Genomic DNA, 18,201 nt, shown 5'->3' on the forward strand with positions numbered 1-18,201 from the left:
TGTTTATCTTGAGCATGTGTGTGTGTGCATGTGAGTGTGTGCAAAGTAAGTCCATGAAGCACTGTCACAGAGGCCATTGTCCTTGATGATACAATGGAAGGTTCATCAACCGGCCACACAGTTCTGAGCAGGTCCACAGATGTCCTCAAGGAAGGGAGGGGGCAGATGGAGCAGAGCGTCATGTTTACATAACTTCCAGGAGAAGTTGAAGATAGCCAGCCATCAAGGCCGTGCAGGGGAGCCAGATTCAGAAAACAACAATTATTTGGGTTAGGCTGACTCTTAATTTTTTTGTCAGCCTTGAGTGTCTCGCTGGTGCTTCTCAATGGCGAATCCAGACAGCCAAATTCCAGGTCTTTGCCGCCAGATCCGAGCCAACAACTTTCTCCAAGATTTATCCCATTTCACCCCTGAGTCCAGGAACCGCAACCTGCCTGCGATCCTGTGTAAGGATCACATCCAGTCTGCAATTCAGCTCATGTAACATCTCAGTCTGAGTGCTGATCGCTCTGCAGATCCCATCATACATGCCAGGCAGTCTTACAATTGCCAGAACAGCTGCCGATGTTTTTCGAATTTCTCGATATGCCAGGTAACCGCCAACTCCAAAAAGCAGAAATCCTGTTATCAAACATCCAATTGTGTACACATCTTCGACAGACACACAATCCTCCACTTCTGCCAGGAGTCCATCGTGTATCCGGAGAAAAATGTCCCTTATGCACAAGAGGGTTCCCCTTCACCCTGTCTTCTCGTCGAGAAAATTTGATCAACTGCATTGAAAGACCAGCTGACCAAATCCATAACTCAGAATTTTGGAAGATATGCAAAAAGAGGCTCCAAAAAGAAAGACAAGACACAGCTGAAGCAGGGCAGATATAGGAGGGTGCGGGAGACAGCGAAAAGCATCCTCCTCCACCAAGAGCAGAAAGAAAAGAACATTAGAGTCCGTTCAGAAATACTCATCTATATCAATCCAAGCTCATCTTTTAACGTGTTGCTTACAGTAAAGTAACAGCAGCTGTCAGTTCAATTCTTGGTATTGTTGTTACTTTAAGCGGAGCAACTCTTGTCTTTGCTGTGACTAAAACACAATGCACCTCATCTTTGTTCACATGTCCCTAATAAGAGCACTGACCATAGCTGGCGTCAGAAAAATTATGCAACTCTGTTTTCACTATTTAGCCAAAGTCTTTAGGGACATAACAGCACAGCATTGTGATTTTCTCTAAGTTCTCCAAGTCTCCTTTCCAGATAGCCCAAAATGGCCTGGGCAGGGGAATATCCCAGCCTTTGCCTTGTTTGCAGGATTCTTGAAGCATTCTTTTGCCTGTGAGTACAAAAGGGGGGATTAATCGCAATGGGTCATAAAGAGACGCAACCATTGAAAGGATGCCATTGAAAGGATGCGGGTTGGTCGTTGGGGCAAAAGTGAAGCTTGGGAGTGTCTGAATCAATATACCAGTAAATGCCTGGTGCTGTTTCAAGTTTTGAGTCATTAAATGTTAGTTCCCATGCTAGCTGTGGAGAGGCACGTTTAGATGCTGGAATTCTTTCTAACACTGTTTTGTCGTTGCCCATAAACTTGTGTAGTCTGAGGCCACCTGATGTGTCTGAGCCTCCTGAGTGAGCTGAATAGCCTTCTCGATGCTTGCAGTACTTGTTACCTCATTGTCCATGTAGAAATTCTTCGTTATGAACTGAAATGCAAGGGGAGACGAGGTTCCCCTTGCAAGATGCTTTAATCCATAATTAGAAAATCCTGGCAAGGACGTGGTGCAGAAAAGATGCACATTAATTCGAAACTCTAGGGGCTCAGTATTCAGGTTGGCATTTTTCCACCTTAAAAATTTTAAATAGTCTCTGTCTGCTTCATGCACATGAAATTGGTGGAACATTTTTCAATGCCACATAACATTGCAATTTGATGCATTCTGAATCTGATGAGAACACCATTTAGGTTGTTAAGCAAATCTGGGCCTGACAGCAAATGATCATTAAGACTGTTACCTTTGTATTTTGCTGAGGTGTGAAAGACTACCCTAAGTTTTTCTGATTTTGGGGATAATATATCCCACAGTGGGGAATACACTACCTTTGTCCTTCTTTTGCTTCATTGTGTACTTCATTTGCGTCACCCTTTTCTATGACTTCACACATAAACTTTTCATCATGCTCCTTGTATCTTTGGTCTTTTGACAGCTTATTTTTGAGGGTTTGAAGTCGCACAGTGGACATTTGCTTGTTGTCTGGTAAGGGAGGTTTCTCCTTAAATGTAAGAGGTATTTCATTATGTCCTTGTCAATGTTTTAGGTATTGCTTTGACCCACATGCACAACACAACCAGAAGACAGGAGAAGGTTTAACAGGTTTATTGTAACAGTAAATAATGTTTGCAGGAATCCGGTACCAGGAGCACCTTGACTGTGTGAGGAGGAGGACAGGTAAGGTTAGTATCTTTTGGGATGATTTGCAGTTGTTAATCAGAGCTGTATGCTTACAGGATGAAGATAGATGAACCACCAGGGGGGAAGAAGGTCCCGGCGTCTGGGACTGAGGAGTACTGCCTGCAGATGATGGAAGTTAACAATCATTTGCATGAGATAAGTGATTTCCAGGAGGTAAGTATGCCACTGGTGTAGGCACTTGGGGTGGCGAGCATGGTGGAGGGTGAGCAAGGTTCATTGCAGGATTTCTCAGGAGAGGAGCCAGAATGCGCTTCAGCTGGAGTTTGTCTGAATAGGTCCGCTGGAATACTCGAAGTCGGCTGGAAACCAGGTAGCGAACTGGAGGGAAATCCAAGACACAGCAGTCACCACTTATGGTTAACACTCAGGCGCCAAAGTACTGACAGCAGACTCCTCTCATCCTGCTCAGATGATGAGGATTGATGAGAAGTACCTGTTACACCTCCAGTCACCATGCTCTGTCGCCACCTAGAGTGAAGCAGGTTAAGTAGAAGGCAAAAAAGGAGACAGATTCTCCCAGACCCCGACAGTCCTTAATTGTTTTTGTAAATGCCTCCTTTTAACATATTCAAAAAGAGAATGTCATCTTGAGACACTGATCTGTTATCCTTGTTATCATCCCTAAAGTCAGACACAAGAACCTTGAGTATATCAGCTGGAGTCATTAAGGGGAGCTCTTTGACTGCACCTCTGTGACACACAGTGGACATGCTAAAAGACTCATTATGATATGATACTCTAGCCCAATGCTGTGCAGCCTACATAGGGTTCAGAATCTTGTCCTAAAATTATCTTCCTAGGAGCTAATGCCTTTAAGCAATTGTAGCTAATTAAAAGGCCAACTTCACATTCTAGCTGTGGAGGAATCTCAGTAATTATCACCTTGAGATGATTCCATTGCCTAGCTGTTTTACAGCTAGGCAATGGAATGTGAGAGCGGTTAACTGGTTTGCGGTCTTTAGCGTAAGCAGGAGGGAGTGCAATAAATTCTGAGGAATTGTAGCCTCTCACTTTGAGAACTGAGACACATTGGCTTGGTATAACAGCATCTTTACCAAGTATTGTAGTGAGCCTTAATTTTATTGGGGTAGACTTAACTTTGAGATCATTAGACACACCTTGGTCAATGAACTCTGTGTCACTTTGGGTGTCTAAGAGTGCATAAACAAACCTTTTTGTACCTGGATGTTGATCTGAAGAAACCCATACTGGTACAATTATGGAAGTGCTTACGCTTTGGCCATTGGTTTCTGCACTGAGAGACAGGGTTGTTGCAGCCTGTTCTGTGTTGTTATGAATTGGGTTAATGCAGACAGGTAGGGTTTTTTTTCTTACACATTTTACATACAAGTCTGTAATGACAGTCTTTTGCACTGTGTCAGGGTTTGAGACAGTCATAACAGAGCATTTTATCTTTTATTAATTTTCTTCATTCCTCAAGCCTTAAAACTGTGGGCAACTGTGAAGTTTGTGTCCGTTGTCCTGACAGAGCACGCATACTGATTTAACATTTGAACTTTGTTTTGTGTTTTCAGCTTTTGTCACAGCTTGCATGTGGAGAACACTGGAGGTGGGCCTACTTCAATTTTGATAAACGTTACCAGTGTTTGTGGTGAAGTCTCTTGAGTGGAGAGCCTGGAATGATGTGATTGGGTTGCACACAATCTCTGCTTCAGAAGACATGAACTCAGAAAAGTCCTTTAAACTTGGAAACTTCCAACTTTCTTTCATGAACTGAGTAGCTTGATGATTCCACCTGGCAGCTGCCCAGTTCAGTAACTTTTGAACAAGTTTTTGGTAATCTTCACAATTGCTGAGAATGTTTAAGCCTTCAATGTGGGGCAAAGCCTCTTGACCTGTTTGAATAAAATCAACAAATGCCCTAAATCCTGTAGAGTCCTTTGTACGTATCTTTGGCCATTGAGCCAGTCTTTCTCTGAACACTTTCTGTACAACAAATGGATGTCAATACCTTAGGTTGAAGCATTCCCATCCATTATTGTATGCTGTCGTTTCTGTAGAAGATGCCATCAGGCGTTTGTTAAGCTGGACCTCCTACGTATGTCTTTAAGTAGTGCAGCTTGTCAGCAGGTGAGATGTTCTTTTTATTGATGAGTGCAGCAAATTAATATTCCCACTCAATGAACTGTATAGGGTCACCTGTGAATGTGGAGGGCTCTGGCATTGGCAGTCTGTTCATGGCAACACTGTGTTTTATTGCTTGAGCTGAGTAAAGGACATCTGCTTGTGGAGATGAGGTGGTCACTATGTTACTGTTAGGAACATGAATGGGAGCAGAAACTGTTTGGGCCATCTGAGCTGCTCTGCTAAAGTCACCAGTATGAACACTGATCTCAGTCTTTATCTCCTGATCATGAGTCATTAGTCTAGCTCAGGCAGCTCATTTTAAGTCTTTAGTCTCCCTAATTCACATTTTTGAGATTCAAGCTCCTTTCTTTGCCTTTCTTCTAAGTTCTTCTAAGTTTTCCTTTTGTTTTTCCTCTTCTAATAACACCTCATACTCTACTTCTTTGGCTGCTAATTCTGCTGCAGCCCCTGCTCTTTTTACAGTCACCACTGACTTTGCAGAGTTTGACTTACTGGCAGAAGAGTGTTTACTTCAATGCGTGACAGAGGAACTGTAAATGGATTGAGCATAGTCTGGATCAAGAAGCTCATGGAGATGTATCTTCACTTTGTCACTTTCATAGTCATCTATGCCTGAGAGTCTTACTTGTGCATCCTTGATAATGTCTTTGGTGATTGCTTCACATGCATTGATGAGTCGCCTTGTGTCACAGGAGGGAATAATGTTTTCCTTAATTTCTGTGTATAACTTTATGACAGTCTTTCTTCCTTCTCTAAGATGTCCATGGATGAAGCGATTTCACTGTTTGTTATGTGTCCTTTCAGTTGTTGTTGTTGTTGTTGTGTTTTACGTACTTGTTTTTTCCATTCATCATAAACTTTGAGAAGTTGTTTTTCCTTTCTATAGGCCTCCTCCTCCTGATATACTTGCATCCCCTCTGTAGGCTTCCTTTGATGAATGGCACTAGGAGGCTCCTCTTCCTTGTTGACCTGGAGGTCCTCTGAGTACTCTGTTTCCTCTTCAGATGCTTCCATGATGAGGGCAGGGTTGTTGGACCACTTGCTGAATATTGGACCATTTGCACGTTGGTGGACACCACCACGCCTTCCGGCATCATCGGCCATTTTGTATCCCGCTACTACAAATCCCAGCGGGCACTGTAACTACGCTACACTTTCTGGCTGGCTCCTCCAGCCACTGAATGGCTGACGTTCATCTGTAGACTCCAGTTACTCCACTAGGGAGTGAAGGTAGAAGGGAACGAAAACGTCTACAGCAGAAGCAGTTTGCTCCAAAATCATCAGCCTAACCTCTCCAGAGGGCCAAATCCATCATTATGTGATTTCAAATCTTTTCGAGAAATCGGTTAGGGGACACAGCGCTTCCTCTATCAGTGCTGAATTCTTGACATCCAGCTGCACACTCACGACAATCCTTGAGCACCCAAAGTCCTCAACATGGCAGTATTTGTATTTGTACGGCCATACAAATTACCTTCAAGTCACAAACCGTTTTGCTCCACTGTCTGTGGTACGTTTGGGGCATAAATGAAAGCACAGCTAAAAAATGTGACTCACAGAAGCAAATTCCTTGTATTTACTGATTTGTGTTTGTGTAAAAAATTGTTTGTGTGAAGATGTTAATACAGATGTTTGAATTTGTTTTCCACCATGTGGAGCAAAACTGTGAATGTAAGAGGTTTTTCATGTGTGACTCAAATATAATTTGTGCACTTGTATTTGAGAAGCTGGTGAGGTGTAACTGCTGTTTAGTATTTGTGAAAGACAAAAAATAATCTACAGTTACAAGACTCCTGTAGCATTTGCTCTGTGACTTCAAATTCACAGTTAAAAATGCACATATACTTATGTCCCAGATTTACCTTCATACAAATCTTTCCAGCAGAGCTGCAAGAAATCCAGTGGCTACAATAAAAGGAGGGGGTGTCTGTCTTTTTAGCAAATGTTTTATAAGTATTTTCACTATAAGTTCAATAATATGAAAACATAAATCTTGTCCTGAAGATGTTGATGAAGTAGTTGCTTTTACCTTTCAGATGTCAGACATGTTTCCTGACTTCCTACCAGCAGGGGGAACATACAAACTATATTTGTATATCTCGTTATGTATTTGTTTGTTAAAACTTTGTAAATCTTATAAATAGGTCACGTGTTTTTCGTTTGAAGCTCTGCTTTTGCCGACAAACTGCTAAGTAGAAAATATAGCTTTCTGAAACTCTGAAGGCGTTCTCATTCCAGAAATGACGTATTTCCGATTTGTTTCCGCTTCCTCCGGAACTCCGCCAGATTTAGTGCATGTAGCCGGGCCCTTTTAATTGACCTGTAGTTCCTTAATCCAATTGACGGTCTGCGATGGAAGGTGAGTTTAAACTCAGGGAGATTAATGCTGCTCAGCAGACGGAAGGGTGGGCTTCCCTAGGGTACACGCACACTCACAGTTTAAAGCTTTACGAACAGGAGCAGCCCCGAGTCGTCCTCACGTGTTTCACTGTGTTCAGTTGTTGCAACCAGTAATTGAAACAGAATGATTTTAAAATGCGTTCTGTAAATCTCAGCAAGTAAAACGCAACGTTTGGCGTGACATGGTCCTCTTTCCTGGTGGTAGTCAGGAGTCTGGCTGCAGTGTTGTGCTCACCTGCAGGTGTTTTTGTTAGACAAACTGCTGCAGTCCAAAATGTGTAAAACTGTAGCAGTAGTGTTCTTCAAAACATGAATTTGCACATGTACAACTACAATACAACATAGAAAAATATAAGATTAGTTTTAGCTGGTGTCCAGCCCTCAGCATTAGAAGTTTAATCCTGGCTTTATTTTAAATGGCTGTTCTTTGCATTTGTAACATTTAAGACGTTAAGACTGGTCACTGATGACCCTAACAAAAAGAAGGGATACTCGGGTGTTTAAAATCGACTTGTAACATGCGGAGTGAGATGTAAATTCTAAAGTCTCAGATGTAGGATTCCAACCTTTTGCTGACAACTGCCGTCAGGTAAGAGGAACTACAAGTTGATAAACACCGTATCCTTTAAATGTATATTTTGTTATTTTAACTATGAAACTACCAAAACATAATCTAAGGCATAGTACAAATCAAAACTAATAAAGAAAAAATAAAATACGTCAGTGGATTAAATAAAGTGAGTCTGTGTATGTGTAATCAAATGCTATTATCTGTTTAAATTGCAAATTAATTGTCTGTTTATTACCAAGACTGATGTATTTATGTTATTGTACAGTGAGTTGAATGTCATACCAAGCGTTTTGGTTAAACTGGGTGTGAATAAGGCCTTGTCCACACGTAGGCGGATATCTGGGAAAACGAATAACTTTTTATGTGTTTTGGCCTTTCATCCACACATAAACTTTGTTTTACATCACTAAAAAACTAATAATTCTGAAAATTCCGGCCAAAGTGGAGATTTATAAAAACTCAGTTTTTGAGCCTGCGTGTGTACATGATTTTTTTTTTTTTTTTAACAAACCTTGATTGAGATTTAGAAGAACAGAACAGGTCATACATCAGGCTGAGACATGAAAGAGAACACAAAAAAAGATAACATAATAATACAACTTGACTATATACCATAACTCAAAAATGCCAGGGGTTTATAACAAAGCAAAATAAAATACATCAGGTGCATAAGATAAATTGAACTTTTAAAAGAGATGACAGGTTTTTAATGCTTTCCTATTTGTACTGTCCCCTATGGAAGAGAGATAATGTTTTACATGCAGAGAACTGTTTATTCAACCACTTCACCGAAGGTGGGGGAACTTCGACCTTGTTTTGACAGATAAATCACTCTTGCACAAAATAAACACAAACGCTTCTCTTAATTATATATATGAAGATTTATTGAAGCCAAATAATCCTGATATACCATTATTCTGGTCCAAAAACCTTCACCTAACTAACAAGCACTATTCTACACAAAGGGAATAAAAATGACTACCTAACATTGATAATAAAATAAATATATATATGCGCATTTAGTGTCTGTGAAGATCAAACAAGTAGTTTTATGGACAAAATGTGTAATTTGGGTTAAATGGAAAGAGAAGTCCTCCTGTTGTGTTGATGTCTCGATCGCAGCGATCAGATGATAAAACGGTGGGGCCACAACCAGCTGATCGCTCCAAATCTTGACAAAGGGTCATAAAACTGTGAGGCGGGAACTCAGTGGAAACTTTCCAGCAATAAAACTGGAACAAAGAGTGGTTGGGCGAGGCCCAGACCTGCAGGTGCCTTGAATGAAAAACTTTTAAAAGTCCAACTTCTAACTCCTGGCTGATTTGGGATCAGCCGGACAAACATTAACCACACACAATTCAGCAGCGCTTGCGTGCCAAATCAAAACACAGCTCAGCATAAAACACTTCAATCAGTATTGCATGCAACAAGTTAATACCTTAGATTAACTACTGGTGATCCTACATCACCTTAACTGCCTCATCCTGCCCAGACCTCTAAATGCACCTATCCGGTTTACTATGAAAAGAACGACTTTACTTTGAAGTTGATTTCTTCTCCACCGGTTTAGGATGGATCAGGTCTGAAGAAAAGGAGGGGAGGAGGATCATGCGTCCGTGATCGAATTAAGGAGAAAAAAAAAACGGTAACTTCTCATCCGTCCAGGAGGGGAAAAGATGACGAACCGTTTAGTCGACTGAATCAACAAGGAGGGAAACTCATCTCCTTGGACATAGAACCTCTGTGGGTTTCACCTGCACTGAGTGTGGCGTGGTCTTCGATAGGTAAATAAATCCTCTGATCTTCTCGTATCAGACAGATTTTCAGCTTTCAAGCTCTTCTGGGAATGGCCTTGTGGAGCAAAATTTCGCCTGCGAGCTTTTGTCTCTCCAGATATGCGCCTCCGTTACGCTGTCCTGTGAGACAGGCTGGAAATGGCACCGAAACTTCATCTCCTCTGGGTTTTACACTCTTGGTGACGTCAGAGCTGCGATGTCTGTTGAGCTGCGCAGGTCAAAATGTGCGACCAAAATGGATGGCCCCAACAAAGACTGTCCAAAAAGGCATACACTTGTTCCTTCTGCGTGTCACAGCCCTAAATAATTATCCAGGTGCTCTTTACTCATACGTGTCTCTCTAAGTGCAAATACAATAATAAGAGAATGAAAAAACAAACTGTTTCAAAATACTTAAAATATGAAAAGGTAATGTAGAGGTATTTGCAGAAGTCTTTCATGTTAAAATTAAGCTTTCCCTATGGTATATAGTTGAGGTAAAACTGGGTCTCTGAAAAAAACAAAAAAGTATGTGTAATATATATAATGTGTATGTATATATATATATATATATATATATATATATATATATATGTGTGTGTGTGTGTGTATATGTGTGTGTGTGTGTTTGTGTGAAGACATAAAAAATACACATTTTCCTCTAAAGCTAACTTACTGGAGTATGAACTCTTTAATATTTTTAATAGTTTTATGAATACGGCTCTCCTGGAGGAGAGACCACAGTTCCAGGATTGGATGCAGAAGCTCTGATTCTCTTCATGTCCTACCATGCTCTACTCCACTGTCTAAGCATATTCCACTTTATATCAATATTTACTTCTGATTAGACAGTCAAGGTATCAATTCCCTGTAATTCTGAGCTGATTATCAGTTCTTTTACAATTTATAATCACACTTTTCCTGAATTTTCTTGACCTCAACATCACTGAAATCTACACGAGTTGTCCGCAAAGGGAACATATCTATGTCTCCAAATGTATTATTGGACAGAAGTTTTTATGCACTTCATATATTATAACCTACCAAACATTGTATCCAAGCAGTCCTTTGCTATATAGTACACATTGACGTTGCAACAATGATTATAATTGCACATAGTGTGCAGCTTTGTTGCTAATTCGGATTTAGTCCTAGACTCGAACACATTTTATCTGTGCAGTGTTTATATAAAGCTGATTTTATTTTCTGTTGTCAGTGATAAATCGGTTGTTTAAAATCATAGCTTACTTCTCATGGAAAAGTGAAAGATTTTTGAAGATGGATTTGGGAAAAGAAAGTGAACTGAACAAGATCAAAACACTTCAAAGCAACTGTCAGCAGATTCTGTCTTATTTACTAAAGTGGAAGGATTGGTGAACTTGTTCCAGCATACTTTAAATTACTTCCAGTAAAAGCAGTGACTAGGGTCCCACTCTTCAAGGCAGATGGTGCTCTGAATGGCTGCTGTAAACCAAGCGGCCATCGGCCACCACATGTAGTCAGTGTTTGATTGGCCATAAAGTCTTTGTATTTTCTATTACATTTTTCAGGAAAGATGGACGCTGGAATGCTGAATAAAATGGCTTTGATTTATGGGAACATTCACAGGTCAAGCTTACTGATATTGCATGAATGCTAAAATAAAATCCCCTCAGAACTGTATTTCTTTATGGACTTTTAGCATTCTTCAGTTAAAGTCAGCTCATTCAGAATTGTTGAGCTCTTATCTACAGCTTAGTGTTTGACATGCCTTTTTATGATGTTTGATTTTCCAGTAAGTGTATTTTGTGTACATGTAGTCCTATAGCCAGAGCTTCTGTGTGCAGTCCCATGTTGATACGCTACAGACTATTCCTTTCTGTCTAATGGGACATTTGTGTTTGCCCTTTCACAGACACAGAAGTTTGCATCCCGATTCCTCGAGATCTAGTGAGGCGTCTTGGTGTTGAGGTAAGCAGATGGTTTCCAGCAGCGTGCTGTGCAGTGTAGCAATAAACGGTGAAATCTGTGTACTCAGTAATTTCTAAAGTGTCAAATCTTTTGCTAAAAAAACAGGAACAGCAGCTTTTATACATCATCTGTTTTTCTCTTTAGGCAGCAAGGTCAAATTTTTCAAAAATGATTATCATACTGTGCACACACACTTTTGTAGATTTATTTAGTACCTTTGTCTTTCTTGTAGCCTCACACCAGCACCAAAGCTACAAAGTTTACTGAAGCATATCTGAGGAACTGCATTCAGCAGCCAACACGCCTGGATGTGAAGAGCATGGTGACTCACAAGGCTGTGATCCTGGGCTACAGACGGCCAAAGAAAGACAAAACAAAGAAAAAAAGTAAGAAAGCCAAAGGACTCAATGCTCGACAGAAGAGGAAGATGAAAGTTTTCCAGATCAAGCCTGACCACCAGAGGTTTGTTAAGATCATGTGCACCATATAGGAGCAGTAAATCAAACTTTAAACATGACACAATCATAATATTTTGTAGAAACAATCCACTACATTTTCTTTCTTTTTTTCTGAAAGTGGTCTATTTGGCTTTGTAGGTATGAGCTTTTCCTGCCTTTACATGAGCTGTGGAGACAGTACATTATTGACCTGTGTGGTGGACTCAAACCAACAAGGTGATGCTACCTGCAGACAGAGTTTCCAGATGTCCAAGTTACTGGTACTCCTGGTAATTTTCTTGATATTTACTTGCAGCAATCCACAGTTTGTGCAGCAGAAGCTTCTGAAGGCAGATTTTCATGGTGCCATCGTTACAGGTAAATTTTCCAGTAAAGACAAGCAACAGAAATGCTGACCCTTACTCCATTCATCATCACTGGAGGATCTTAATAGAGGGCAATAATGTGCAACATTGTTCGTTAGAAGAGGGAAACTTTTCGTCAGGGAATTTCCCTGTGGATATTGGGAATCCGAGTATTTCCTCCAAATAAATGAAAATCTTCTGTCTGTCGGTCATTAACAGACATACAGGGGTTGGACAATGAAACTGAAACACCTGTCATTTTAGTGTGGGAGGTTTCATGGCTAAATTGGAGCAGCCTGGTAGCCAGTCTTCATTGATTGCACATTGCACCAGTAAGAGCAGAGTGTGAAGGTTCAATTAGCAGGGTAAGAGCGCAGTTTTGCTCAAAATATTGAAATGCACACAACATTATGGGTGACATACCAGAGTTCAAAAGAGGACAAATTGTTTGTGCACGTCTTGCTGGCACATCTGTCAGCAAGTCTTAGTGATGTATCAAGAGCCACGGTATCCAGGGTAATGTCAGCATACCACCAAGAAGGACGAACCACATCCAACAGGATTAACTGTGAACGCAAGAGGAAGCTGTCTGAAAGGGAAGTTCGGGTGCTAACCCGGATGGTATCCAAAAAACATAAAACCATGGCTGCCCAAATCACGGCAGAATTTGATGTGCACCTCAACTCTCCTGTTTTCACCAGAACTGTCCGTCGGGAGCTCCACAGGGTCAATATACACGGCCGAGCTGCTATAGCCAAACCTTTGGTCACTCATGCCAATGGCAAACGTCGGTTTCAATGGTGCAAGGAGCGTAAATATGGGACTGTGGACAATGTGAAACATGTATTGTTCTCTGATGAGTCCACCTTTACTGTTTTCCCCACATCCGGGAGAGTTACAGTGTGGAGAAGCCCCAAAGAAGCGTACCACCCAGACTGTTGCATGCCCAGAGTGAAGCACAGGGGTGGATAAGTGATGGTTTGGGCTGCCATATCATGGCATTCCCTTGGCCCAATACTTGTGCTAGATGTGTCACTGCCAAGGACTACCGAACCATTCTTGAGGACCATGTGCATCCAATGATTCAAACATTGTATCCTGAAGGCGGTGCCATGTATCAGGATGACAATGCACCAATACACACAGCAAGACTGGTGAAAGATTGGTTTGATGAACATGAAAGTCAAGTTGAACATCTCCCATGTCCTGCACAGTCACCAGATCTAAATATTATTGAGCCACTTTGGGGTGTTTTGGAGGAGCGAGTCAGGAAACGTTTTCTTCCACCAGTATCACGTAGTGACCTGGCCACTATCCTGCAAGAAGAATGGCTTAAAATCCCTCTGACCACTGTGCAGAACTTGTATATGTCATTCCCAAGATGAATTGACACTGTATTGGAAAAAGGAGCCCCTACACCATACTAATAAATTATTGTGGTCTAAAACCAGGTGTTTCAGTTTCATTGTTCAACCCCTGTATATGTGACTGTTCATTTGTTGATCATGGGAGCGTGGTCCTCTGGCTTCCATCATGGAGCCTGTGCGAATTCATTGGTGACTGGTTTGGGTAAGGCCTGGGGTTTCTGAATGTGCCATGGGGGGGTCCCAGCAATGGCTGCCAGCCTTGTTGGGGTGCTGTTTGTGTGGATGCTAGGGCCACATCCCGGAGTGGTGGGCCCCTTGTTTGGTGACCTGTGACTCCCAGAGGGAGGGCCACGGGGGATTGAAGGTCAAACAAACAGAGGTTACTAATCCATCAATGTGGCCTTCCTAATTTGATGCTGGATTGAATCTGGAATTATTAATGTATATCAAGCAATTAAAATACTGTACAGCAAAAGTGCCCTGGCACATGTACGGAACTATATGTTCCATATATGTTAGGTTTGCACAATTCAACAACAGACTTGTCGTGTGCAATATGTTTGCTGTTTGTACACCTGTTAGATTTACTGTTTATGTGATGTGTTATGAGGTACCTGCAGTGGGTCCAACAGAACACATTGGCCTAAGCTTAGCTTTTGATTAGTAGGTTATCGAATTATATTCCTGTGAGAACTGAGGGTGTGTGCTGTATCCATAATGATCTGTGTTTTTATTGTCACAGTGGTGCGCTCCAAATGTCCATCATATGTGGGGACTACAGGGATTCTCATGCAGGAATTCAAACATGTGTTCAAAATCATCACCAAAGAAGACAAAGTCAAAGGTTAGTGAAGCTCTCCTTGAGCATCCTGGGTTCTGTTCTAACCTCTTGCTGTATGGCTGTGGTACAGATGTTTGCTCCCCAGCCAGAACTGGCTGCTGTTTACCACATACAAGGTCTATTTTAGAGCTTTTGACTTTTCAACATTGTTAGTAGGATTCCCTGCTAGCCCTGTAAAAGTTTTTTTTTTTTTTTACTAGCAAGATGCCTCAGCTTATCACACGGTAAATGTATGAATTGGTAATGGTGGAAAGAAAGCAGGTAAACCAGATCCTCCTTGCTGGTAGGGCTCGGCTGCTCCTTATCACTCACTATCAGTTTTCTGGATCATCAAGAACTTCAAGCTGAGAGGTCCAGCTGCAGAAAAGATAAATCTGAAAATGTTTAAAGCGCCAGACTGTTGCGCCACTGCCTGAACTTTGGCAATGACTGTGGAAGACATTACCTCACTAATTCACACAAACAAACACTGTGAGCTGTCCCTTGAGGTTTTGCCTGTGAGATTTGGTAAAATTTCTCCTAAACAAATTAACGCTTCTGTTTCTCTTCTCTCCTGTGCTGGCAGTGATCCCAAAGAGGTACAGTGTTTTTGGTGTAGAGATCGACGGCTTTGTTTCACACATCTACGGAAACAAGTTTGAGCTACGAGCCAGTGAACGCTCCGTTAGGAAGTTCAAAGTGAAAGGAAGCATGGACCTCTAAGAGCTGCTACACACTGTACTGTCATCTGCTCCCTGCCCCTACTGGACAATAAAGGAACTGCACAAATGCCTAGCATGCGGCATAGGAACACGTATACTGGGCACAAAACTGCTTGTGAAGAACTCTCACACATGCCTTCCCTGTTTAATGGTAAATGGACTAAACTTATATAGCGCCGTTCCAGCCATACTGACCACTCAAACCGCTTTAAACACATTTACATTCACCCAGATGTACTCACTAACGCGCACACATTTATATAGGTGAGAGATGTGTAATGTAAGGTGAAGTGCTCATTGACTTGTGGCAGAAAGGAAGTTGGAATTGAACCCACAACTTTTGGAATGCAAGACAACTACTCCTCTCACTGAGCCACAGTTGCCTCTCCTAATATTGCATTCCTCAGGCTGGCTATTTACAGGGCAAGCTCAGATCTGAGTAAATACCTCAGATGGGATGAGTGTGTATCGTAGTCAGAATTGCTGCATTACATATTGCTTGTGAGTGTGATTCAGTGTGGTGGGACTGTGATTCTTCCCAGAACCTAAACATAAATGAGTGAAGACCGCTTCACTGTAGGTGGGTGTATGGTTGAAGCGCCCTGAATAAAAACTGTTACACTAAATGTTGCTGTTTGAAGGTTGCTGAGATGTGTTCTGTAGAGCATATCACATCTGCAGCTTTAGGCAGTTCGGACAGTTTAAAAAATCCACACTCCTTTTGGTTTTTCAATGGAACTCTGTAAGGTTTTTATTGTGCTAAATAAGACATTAAGAGGAACCCGTAGTAAGAGATGCAACTAATCTTTAAGCTATCTGAAGTAGTCCTCAGAGTAAAGTAGTGGAACGTCTTGAACAGATGCAGATGGTAATCCTATTTCACATCGATCTCACTTAAAGAACCATCATGACAAAATATCTCCATAAGATTTAATGCATCTGATATGAGATCAGTGTTGAGTTGTGCTCTGTACTGTAGAGTTTGTGAGAAACAAAGCCTTAAACTGGCATTTTTAGAGGCTCAGTCTTGCTTTAACCTCTGTTTAAGCTCTGGGCCATTTTCACTTAATTTAATTGTTAATTTAATTGGGCTCCTAACAGTTTTGAATTGTCTGGAATTTGATAATTTTTCTAAGTCTGGATAAATATGAAAAATAAAAACCTAGATTCTTAAAATGTTTTTTTATTGTCTAAAAGAAAAATTTCCAAATTAAAGGGCTTCATACGTTGTTTCATATCTAGCGGATGATTCATTTTAGATTCGTTTCACAGCATTTTCGCCCCCAGACTGATTCATTCAATTCATTCTAGAATTCTGCTGCTCAAGGTGGCAGCAGGTTGGAGTAGATTTTTACCTGTCATTCTGATACATTTTTTTAAGAACTCAAATTTCTCTTGTGGTGGATAAAAATGGTTTCTTTTTTGGCCAATTATCCTCTCTGGTATCTGGTGCTGTGCCGCTGGAAGGATTTTTGCTGATACGTTTTTTACTTTTGGACAGTTATAATGCATCCCCATAGCAACACAGTGTTTTTTTTACAACTGAGAGGAGCAGATTATCTCAAAAGCACAACTGCAATGCCAAATCCCTGATGAGTTGAAAAGGAGGCATTGTAGATGCAGAGCAGGAGCAAAGAAAAGAAAGATGGAGGAAGTTCAAACCATGTCTTCCATCGATTATGATGGGCAATGAGAGATCATTGGGAAACAAGTGGGATGAACTCAAAGCCCTACAAATGACCCAGTCAGAGAATCAGGAATGCAGTATTGTTTGCTTCACTGAGACATTCAATTTACTTCAATTCAGTTTTATTTATTTAGCGCCAATTCACAACACGTCGTCTAAAGGCACTTTCAAGTCAACTCAGTTGATTCAGATTTCAAGTTGGGTACATACATTCCAATTAATCCTAACTATCAAACAATGCAGATCAGTTTATTATTCAAATTGGTTAAAAGGTTTTTCTAGTGACTTGAAGTATTCACTCCTCCTGGATGAGCATGTGGCAACAGTAAACGGTCGCTGGCGTTGACTTTGCAGCAATCCCTCATACTGAGCATACTGGAGAGGAAAAACTCCCTTTTAACAGGAAGAAACCTCCAGCAGAACCAGGCTCAGTGTGAGCGGCCATCTGCCAAGACCGACTGGGGGTTTGAGAGAACAGAGCAAAGACACAAAAAGAACACAGAAACCCTGGAATACTTTCTATAGGGAAGAAAAATGAAACATTAATGGTTGTAACTCCTTTAGTGGTTTCATCTAGGAGATAAAGATAGCTAAGCAGATGAACCCTGAGCCAGTTTTCAAGTCTAGAGTATTAAAGAGAGCACATACAGTTAGTCACAGTAGAAACTCAGCCAGTAGCTATGTCTAGGACAGACTGGGTTAAACACTGAAAGACGGGGCCAAGTGGATCATCTGTAGAAGGTAAGCATTAAGTTGTTGGCAGCAGCAGCTTGGCTGATGTCCCCCTCCAGGAAGGTGTCACAGCTAGACACAGATCCAGGCCAGGTGTATTTTCTAGAAAGAGAAAAAAGAGAGAACATGGAGTTAAAAGCTGAAATTAGCTTTTAAAAAACAGCAAATAATAGAAACCAAATCTCGAATGGGGCTGGTAATCAAAGGAAACACTACCTTAAATAACTGGGTAGGATTGGGTCTAACATGGAGTTTAGATGAAAATTCAGAATGAAAGACTCACCTTCACCGCCTCCACCTTCCAATGACTCTTCCAATGCATCTCTCGGCCTTCCAATCAGCATCCTGTCCACCTGATTCTCCATCCAATCACCTTCCGACGCCTTGCTTTTGAAGGACCTTCAGCTGTGTTCATCCTCGCCAATGATTTTATTTCTAATAGAATGAATTTTATTTAAAAATAATCCCATAAAGTCATTACAGCTGAGAGCTGGGGGAATGAATGGCTCAACAGAGCTATGACTGTAAGTTTAGTTACTGTACTAAAAAGAAACCTTGGATTATTCTTATTCTCTTCTATTAATGAGAAATAGGATGTTCTAGTGTCTTTTTATACAACAGTAGACTATTTTTCCAGATTACGTAGGAGTCCTCTAGATGTGTAGAGCACCATTTTCTGTCCAATTTTCTAACATTGAGCTTTAAAGTAGACCGCTCTGAATTAAACTAGGGAGCCAGCCTCTAACCTTATTTTTCTTGGTTATATATTGTCTAATGCACCACGTACTGAGGAAATAA

General features: G+C 41.1%; 1 protein-coding gene across 3 annotated transcripts; it reads left to right on the forward strand.

Annotated features, from left to right (window-relative positions):
- Window positions 1–6,806: 6,806 nt before the first annotated feature.
- Window positions 6,807–16,214, forward strand: pop4 (POP4 homolog, ribonuclease P/MRP subunit). Of its 3 annotated transcripts, XM_047362447.1 has the most exons (8): window positions 9,280–9,332; window positions 9,442–9,659; window positions 11,218–11,273; window positions 11,506–11,735; window positions 11,870–11,947; window positions 12,027–12,088; window positions 14,185–14,286; window positions 14,849–16,214. In XM_047362447.1, exons 2-8 carry the CDS (start codon window positions 9,584–9,586, stop codon window positions 14,983–14,985), a joined length of 741 nt encoding a protein of 246 aa, XP_047218403.1. In that variant the 5' UTR covers window positions 9,280–9,332; window positions 9,442–9,583; the 3' UTR covers window positions 14,986–16,214. The 3 variants fall into 3 exon arrangements, with proteins under 3 accessions (XP_047218404.1, XP_047218403.1, XP_047218402.1); XM_047362448.1 differs by lacking the exons at window positions 9,280–9,332; window positions 9,442–9,659 and adding an exon at window positions 6,807–6,936; XM_047362446.1 differs by lacking the exon at window positions 9,280–9,332 and having other exon boundaries at window positions 9,384–9,659.
- Window positions 16,215–18,201: the final 1,987 nt, after the last annotated feature.

The sequence above is a fragment of the Girardinichthys multiradiatus genome, chromosome 4 (assembly GCF_021462225.1).
Source record: "Girardinichthys multiradiatus isolate DD_20200921_A chromosome 4, DD_fGirMul_XY1, whole genome shotgun sequence".
NCBI lineage: Eukaryota > Metazoa > Chordata > Actinopteri > Cyprinodontiformes > Goodeidae > Girardinichthys > Girardinichthys multiradiatus.

Excerpts from the sequence above, each read along its gene's own strand:
- pop4 (XM_047362446.1), top strand. The coding sequence starts at position 9,395 with ATGGCCTTGTGGAGCAAAATTTCGCCTGCGAGCTTTTGTCTCTCCAGA. Across the intron at positions 12,089-14,184 it reads TCATGGTGCCATCGTTACAG|TGGTGCGCTCCAAATGTCCA; the intron begins GTAAATTTTCCA and ends TTATTGTCACAG. Across the intron at positions 14,287-14,848 it reads CAAAGAAGACAAAGTCAAAG|TGATCCCAAAGAGGTACAGT; the intron begins GTTAGTGAAGCT and ends CTGTGCTGGCAG.